This window comes from Coffea arabica, chromosome 1e, assembly GCF_036785885.1.
Source record: "Coffea arabica cultivar ET-39 chromosome 1e, Coffea Arabica ET-39 HiFi, whole genome shotgun sequence".
Classification (NCBI taxonomy): domain Eukaryota; kingdom Viridiplantae; phylum Streptophyta; class Magnoliopsida; order Gentianales; family Rubiaceae; genus Coffea; species Coffea arabica.
The window spans coordinates 26,947,904-26,956,019 of record NC_092311.1 but is presented as its reverse complement, the minus strand read 5'-3'; the positions used below and the strand labels follow the sequence as shown (position 1 = coordinate 26,956,019).

Below are 8,116 nucleotides of genomic sequence, written 5' to 3'. Positions count from 1 at the left end.
AACCATTAGTTATACAGCTTGGCCTATAAAACTTTTTTAAATTTGTGAAAAAAATGCAATTTTGGTCTTTAATGTTTGACTTGTGTGTCAAATTAGTCCTAATCTTTGGACAAAAACAAATGTGATCATTAAAGTTCCAGATTTTAGGCAAATTCATGACAACTAATGAAAAATCACAATAGTTAATAGTTAAATTCAATATGGTGTTTCAATCAATATGGAACCTTAAGTTTCAAATAGTTATAGTCAATTTTTTTAACTTCTTAAAATTGAATTATGATACATTGATAATGTATAATATAACATTAGTGAAAGAAGGAACAAATTTTAATATAATGTTAAAAAAATTAGTTCTAACTACCATTTACCTAAATTGTTGTATGGTTTGTCAATGTAAACTTCAAATAGTTGTAATTATAATAACTAGTGGAGGTAAGTAACATTATGAAATACATCTAGGCATTTGTGAAAGAACTTCCTTTTTTCTTTTGTCTTTCTAAAATCTCTTCGGCTGATGAAGCTTTAAAATACTTAATGAAAGTTGTTATGCATTGATAATTTTAAATACTTTAGACTATTTTATAAACATACCTATTTCATTTGAAGCTTAATTGATAAATGCAAAAATAAAAAGACTATTAGCTGATCAACTTAATTTTGATGTAATATGTATTCCTTGTATTTTAAAAAGATACTCGATATAGTATTTAATTATCAACGTAAGTAAAAAATGATAAATTTCATTATTAATTAATTATTCATAGTGCAAGAGTAAATACATATATTATGCCAAATTGAGACCAACTATGCAAAAGGAAAAAAGAAAATGAGAAATTAATGGCATGAATAAATAGAAGAAAAAGAGGTTTAATACTTATTTTGCTTTTCGATGATTTTCATTATTCATTATTAGATCTTCTATACATTACTAATAGAATTCTATTCTAATTTAGATCAAATTTCATCCTAAAATCTTAAATATCACTATTTTAAAATTAAGGGACTATAATGATTCAAACTCCAAATACTAAAGACCAAAAATGCAAAATTAATATTCTTAACTAACATCACTTTTATTTTTTTCTTTAGGCATTATTGTTCATTAATTGTCCTAAATTTGACGAAAATCAAAATAGTGAAATAGGAACCAATACTTAGCACACAGGCCAAACATATAGGACCAAAATTGCATTTCTCCTTTGAACTTATTGTGATCATTCTATTTTCTTAATTATGGCTTAGAAAGATATTTCTCAACTTCAAACAGCATTAAATCGTGAAGTTTTTAACTTATTATTTTCCTTCTTTAGTCCCTCATTTTTTTCTTTTGATTTTTTTCTCTTTTCCAATTCAAACTACAACCTTATTTTAAAAAACAATATGATTAAATGGTCATCTCAAAATTTGTTGAGTTGAATAAGACATAATTTTTGCTTAAACATCATTTGGCATTGCACTAGAAAAACTCCATTTTTTCTCATTATTATATATGTTTTAAGCATACGACTAGTTTGTCCAATTTCTCTATTTAGATTACATATCAATAGTCTCCACTAATTACTTTAAGGGAAAAAAAATTGCTTTAATAACATCAGTTTATTCGATAATTTTCTGCATCTAATCCTTGTTTTGAAACAATGACTTTTTTTTTTTGGGTGTGAAACAACGACAACTTGGTCTTAATCTTTCATTATCGGTCAAATTAAATAAAAAAATAGTTTCTGATGTAAAATCCATTGCCTACAACAATGAACAAGGTAAAGGAAAAATAGATTTCTTGTGTTTTCTATTGTTTTCAATAGATGCCTAAAGAAAATGGTAATACACTCATGACATATTTAATCATAAAATTTATCATCTCAATGCAAAGACTTCACCCCTACTGGTCATTATCCTAATACTAGGAGGCATGGACCGCGCGTGACAATTTACCATGAATGCCCATAAAGCATTTGTAATATGTATATAATTTGAAAACTAAAAAAGAAATTGACTTCGTTAGATAACACAAGCCAATTACTAATGCACATCAACAACATGACAAGCATTTCAAAATCTAATATACGGCCTCAAATCATCACAAACTTGTCAAAGAAAGCTAGATACATATAGTATGAGAAAACTTGCACCCTTTTCACACAGGCAGCATATACAGTTTGCCTTAGTAGCTAAAAAGAAGACTATTATGTTACATTTCTCTATTTTGACACTTGCTATAACAATTACATGTAACAGAAATTCACTTCATTAAGCATAAACAACTATGAGTTCACTCGTCAGTCGCCATCAGCAACACAAACTGAGCCAAATTGCACTTGAGCCAAGGTTTTGAATGCCTAAGAAGTCCCATGATAAATCTACACGATCAGCTTTCTCCTTTTTAGATGTAAGTATAAGCCCATCCTATTAAAATTACAATAGGGAACAGTTAGTTATCATCCTATTTATACCAGTGAAGAACCAAAAACACAACAAATGAAATCAAGGTTTTAAGAAAGTAAAAGTTAGCTTGGAATCTATGAAGCCTGACCATGTAATGCTCAATATAAATACCTTCAATATCATAGTTGAAGCCCTAACCAAGTTTTTTCCTTGTTGAGAGTGTAATTTGAGTTACAATCTTGAACACCCAGTGCAATGTGGATGGATGGCTTCAAAACTGAGAACCATATCGGCCATTTCATTAATGCTTACCATTTCATCCCTACCACTAATAAAATTGAAGAATATTAAGTTAAGATTAACTTTTAAGTTAATAGGGAGAATTATAGTGTGTATACTCAACCAAGCATAACTACACAGATACATAATCAGTATTCTTAAATAGAATTTCACTTCAATTAAATAATATAGTGTATGCTCAACCAAACATAACTACACAGATATGAACCAAAGTTGGAACAGTAGAACCCCCTTTGGCTCTAAGTCTTATATGTTGAAAGTCCAACTCAGAGAAAAAAAATGGGAAAAGAAATGGCTAGACCCTCTTTGGCGCTTGGAAAATATCGATATCACCTAAGAGCACCTTCAATGCACGCAAAAATAATGTTATAAAATTGGTAGACTACAGGCATTGAATCAGATTCATTAAACTTCACATTCATTAACAATTTCTTAATATCAAAATAAAGGCATGAGTTGAGGCATAGAAGAACCTAACATTCTTTGCTAGTATGTGCATTTAAATAAACCTAACAAATGGCATTTAACCAACAATATATCACCTCAACCATAGAAAATGATCTGTGTGTTCCTCTATATATTATAGTCCTTGTGTTCATCTCCTAATATGTATATGATAACCATCGGCATAACAAAATTTCAGTAATCCTGCAACATTGTAGACCTGTGAATTAAAGATTCATTAGCTAAAATGAAACCTGCATTTTGGGCATACATGAGCAAATACCTTGGCCTTGCATTCAACAAACCAAAAAATTAGGTTGAGTGGCTATCTAGATTGAACCTAAAATTGGTTAGTAAAAGACCAAAACTTTAGAGCATGAACTAATTAAGTGAAAAAGTTGTACTGCAGCTACTTTAGTTTGAAAATCTGGAACAACTTGTAATTAAAAAAAAGCATGTTTTGTAATTAATCTTATAAGTAAATAACACCCACATGTGCTGTTATTCTCCTGCACATAGTGAACACTTATAGTGAGGAAGTTTAAATATGTCTCTTGAAAAGCACTCTCTAAGACGATCATAGACTTATCTTACTGGATTAAAAAAAAGGAAAAACAAAATCAAGGCACGGTTCAAACATCAGTAAGAAAAAAGATTAAAAAAGGGTCACAAGAAACTAACGCCAAATACCAAAATCTGCAAGCAAATTGGACACCATCTACCATAGTCTCAATACAGCTAGCCTACAAGGCACATTTATATAGCAATAAATCAAGAATTCCTGAACTTTAGAAACACAAAATTGGCATAAAACTTAAAACACACAAAACCACAATCATTCAGATCAGGTGAGAAAGAAAAAGCAAATGAACATAAAAAAATGAACTCAAAGAAAAAGAAAAAGAATTTAACACAGGGAACAAGCACCACAGGCCAACCGACACATTAGATTTGCCTATCTATCTAATCTAATGTGATCAATAGAAAATGAAATTAAACATATGCAAACTTAGTAAAAAGAAATTAAAGTACATTGCAAGTGCTTCAATCAATTCATAAAAATAACAGTCCATTTTGATTGGCATCAAATAAAAAGCTTTTAAGAGAATTACTTCACCTGACATAGGTATTCTTTACCATCCAACTTTCTTGAAGTCAGGGTTCAAGCAAGTGAACTACGTATAGCATTATTGTCATGTCATAATAAATGCCTAATTTTAGATTCTTTTCAAGTAAAACCTAGCCAATGTCTCACAAGCACAATGTGTGCAGGAGGAAAAGAACAAAAAAACACTTGGGAAAATTAAGATACAGAATAAGGAATTGAGTAACAATGTAATCTGTGCCAAATGGTTCAAACATTAAAGTCAAAATTTCAAATCAAATGAACTGCAAACACTTAGAAAACCCCAGTCAAATAATTATAATAGAAAAACCAAACAAAGAATTTTGGTCACCTTCAAATCAAGGTGATGGATGTTAAACGAAGACTCCACAAAAACACAAACACCACTCAAATTACCAAATATCGAACAAGAAATAGAAAAGATGTGAACTGTACATAAATAATAATTTTGAAATAATTGAGTGCGCAGACTTTAATTTCATTTTTTCTTTGTGGGAAATCTCTCTCTCTAAAATATCAGCCTTTTTTCTTGTCATACACAATAGTTGATTCAAGCGTCAAACAAAGCATCATCGGCAGTAACATTTTTTTCAAAAGTCCATCGAACAACCCACTTTTCTACTTCTTAAAATTATTACTCCGTAAGTGCATTGTTTCTATGCTGCTTAATGTCAGAAAAAGGGGGAATTCGAGCATATCACCATAATATAATTTTTTTCAAGAAAAAAGGAAGTAAGGAGGGATTACCGATGGTAGAGCATGTTGCTTGATATGGCTAGCTGCTGATTGTAGTCATGGGGCTTTAATCATCTTTAGTTGCAACACATTTTCATTCTAAAGAAAGGTTTAAATCAGTTACAATAATTAAAAAAAAAAAGAAAAAAACACAAGGAAGTAAAATCATAGAATTACCAATGTTGAGTATAGGAATAGCCAACTAAGATGGCGATGGAGCTTTATTCACCGTCAATCTCTATATTAAGTATTTCTAATGAAAAAAATGCAGATCTGCTTGAGATAATATTAAAGAAAAAGATAGAAGCAAATATGAATATCAATAAAAGGAAAGAGAAAGAGATAAGATAATGAAGAAGGAAAGAAGGAAATAAAAGGAAAGAGAAAGAGATAAGATAATAAGAAGGAAAAGAGAGATCAGAAAATTTTTTTGAGAACAAAGAGGAGCAGCAGACCAACAGAGGGAGAGTGGCGCACAAAAACCCTAGCAGAAACTACAGAAACAGAGAAAGGATCGGCAAAGAATTGAGATAAGAGAAAAGTTTGGAGAGAGAAATCCTTATAACGGAACGACTTCGAAATCGATCCATGGCTAGCAACCTTTACACGATCAGCCTCAACAACATGAACCAAGGTCATCCAACCACGTGTAGATTCAGAGACATTTGATATGCGAAGAAGCTTAAGCGCAGCAGCAACGGCTGAAGCAATAGCAGTAATAAGATAAATATATAGGACAAGCACACCCAAAGGCAACTAAGACAAAACCTATAAAACATAAAAACCTGAAGATTCGTCAAAAGGCTCACATGGAATGGCACCAAGCTTGGGCTCAAAACTAACAGTGGAAGCAGCAGCAGTTGCCATTCCTGCAAAACAAAAAGGCACAGATAAGACCGGTTCAAAGGAGAAAGAAAAGACAACTCAAACGAAAAGGCGATCACAAAAAAAAATAAGGGGAAAAAAACAGTACCTTTACGCAGATTTGGAAGACAAATGCACAAGGTTACCCCGAAAACAACAAAATAACGCAAAAAAATTAAAAGACAAGAACAACAATCGTAAAATAGGCAAAGAGGGGAAAAATGGAAAAGGCACAGAAGAAAATTCCGACAAAAGATCAACCTTTGCAGGAACGCAAATAGCTAGAAGAGGAAGCCTAGAAAATAAAAAGACAAGAACAACACCTGTAAAATTCAGCATGCAAGCGAAAATACAACAAAAAAAAAAGGAAAAAAGCACAGAAGAAATTTCCGACAAAAGAGTAAGGTTGAAGAACGCAAACAGCTGGGAGAGGAACCCTACAAAAATATCACAATCATTAAAAGGAAGAGCCAAAAACTGAGATAGGAAGGAGAACAAGGAATCGTACCTCCAATTGCTGGGTAGAAGAGAAGAAATCTCAGGTAAAGGACGGAGGCCATAAATCCAAAGGATAAAATCCATTGTGTAGTACGCCTTACTCCAATTAATAAGAAAAAGATTCTCAGCACACTCATTCATAACCACAGCAGACGGAGGACGAAAAAATGGAAAAGCATGCGGGTGCATCGATGAGATGAGATGAAAAGAGGTGAAAGGGAAGATATTAAGAAAGAACCAGAGCAGACGGAGGAGGGAAAAAAAATGGAAAAGCACGTGGGTGCATTAATGAGATACCTCCAATTGCTAGGTAGAAGAGAAGAAATCTCAGGTAAAGGACGGAGGCCATAAATCCAAAGGATAAAATCCATCGTGTAATAATAAAAAAATGGAAAAGCATGCGGGTGCATTGATGAGATGAGATGAAAAAGAGGTGAAAGGGAAGATATTAAGAAAGAACCAGAGCAGGCGGAGGAGGGAAAAAAAATGGAAAAGCATGTGGGTGCATTAATGAGATGAGACGAGACGACGAGAAGAGCCGAGACGAAAAATAATAATACAGTAGCACGCGAGGACCTTCCTTCGGCACGTGAGGACGACGAAAAGCTTATGAACAGTAACCATCCTTCGGCTGTTAGTCTTATATGTTGATAACTCATCTTTGCCGATAAATGCACTCTTGGACTGCCTCTAGTTCCCAATTGACAAACTATTCATTTGTTTATTTTTTTCTACTAAAAATGCTAAATCTCATAGCTCTTAATCAATTTTCAATGTTAAATAAAGTATAAACTAAACTTCTAAAATGAATAACTATAACTATAAAAGAATAGCCTCGGAATTTTATTTATAATTTTATTAAAAGAGGGATTTTTCTAATGGGCACTTGTTAGTAGACTTAAAATTACACCTAACTCACACAATCACAATTATTACAATTCTATATTTAAATATTTTTCCAAATTATCATTAATTGTTAAACTATTAACATCCAAGGCCCCTCTCAATGAGCATTTGTTAGCTAAAATGTTAATACAAATCTTAGATTTGTTTTGTACGTTTATACCTCTTCTATTACCGATCAAAAAGAAAGTTCCATAAAGCATTAGAACTAAGACATATCCTCATTGTTAAATTACAAAGCAATATCTCCTATGCGGCTTTGCACCTCATCTTGCCATATACACCCTACTAATTACATTGTTCATTTCCCTCCAACAATTTCACTACTGCCAAATAATAATCAACAAAACATGTCAATACATTTGTTCTCAGAAGAAAAAACTTGAACAGTCTTAAAGTTTTCATAAAAAACAACCTTACACACAGGAAATTACCCTAAAAAAAAATTACAAAAGACACATGTAACATAAGGTTCCAAAAAATGCCAATTTGACTCGAAAATATCAAGTCTAAGAATACTATAGAAACAAAACCAGTCAATTAAAAGAAAATAAAGGTTAAGAAACCTGGAAAAGTTGGAGTTTGAAAGTTGTCCAATTTGACCACAAAAATTCAATTATGACAATAGTTGTGAAATATACAGAGTAAAACAAAATTTGGAAAGGGCCCCTGGGTGGCTGCACACATATTGGTGTTTCCCCAGTTAACACAAAAAAAAACTAAATTTAAATACACATTTTCAAGTACTCTACCAGAATTCCATACTAGGGTTAACAATTTGGTGGCCACAGAATGTCATTTCTTATTCTAGCGATGAGACAGTAGAATAGTAGTAGTGTAGTACAAACCCGCAAATCAATTTCA

General features: G+C 32.0%; 1 protein-coding gene across 11 annotated transcripts; it reads right to left on the bottom strand.

The window, feature by feature from the left end:
- Positions 1 to 2,020: 2,020 nt before the first annotated feature.
- On the bottom strand, positions 2,021 to 6,846 carry LOC113692570 (uncharacterized). 11 transcript variants are annotated; one of them, XM_072054030.1, is made up of 6 exons: positions 6,360 to 6,846; positions 5,797 to 5,856; positions 5,165 to 5,688; positions 5,000 to 5,086; positions 2,554 to 2,710; positions 2,021 to 2,403 (listed from the first exon to the last, which is right to left on the bottom strand). In XM_072054030.1, exons 1-3 carry the CDS (start codon positions 6,484 to 6,486, stop codon positions 5,405 to 5,407), a joined length of 471 nt encoding a protein of 156 aa, XP_071910131.1. In that variant the 5' UTR covers positions 6,487 to 6,846; the 3' UTR covers positions 2,021 to 2,403; positions 2,554 to 2,710; positions 5,000 to 5,086; positions 5,165 to 5,404. The 11 variants fall into 11 exon arrangements, 2 of the variants coding, with proteins under 2 accessions (XP_071910131.1, XP_071910127.1); XR_011816308.1 differs by lacking the exons at positions 2,021 to 2,403; positions 2,554 to 2,710 and adding exons at positions 2,728 to 3,346; positions 5,961 to 6,288 and having other exon boundaries at positions 5,165 to 5,240; XR_011816299.1 differs by lacking the exons at positions 2,021 to 2,403; positions 2,554 to 2,710 and adding an exon at positions 2,728 to 3,346 and having other exon boundaries at positions 5,165 to 5,668; positions 5,773 to 6,288.
- Positions 6,847 to 8,116: the final 1,270 nt, after the last annotated feature.

Coding starts and splice junctions, on each gene's coding strand:
- LOC113692570 (XM_072054030.1), bottom strand. CDS start 6,486: ATGAGTGTGCTGAGAATCTTTTTCTTATTAATTGGAGTAAGGCGTACT. Junction 5,857..6,359: donor CTTCTACCCAGCAATTGGAG/GTACGATTCCTT, acceptor TTTGTTTTGCAG/GAATGGCAACTGCTGCTGCT. Junction 5,689..5,796: donor CAAGCTTGGTGCCATTCCAT/GTGAGCCTTTTG, acceptor CTATTGCTTCAG/CCGTTGCTGCTGCGCTTAAG.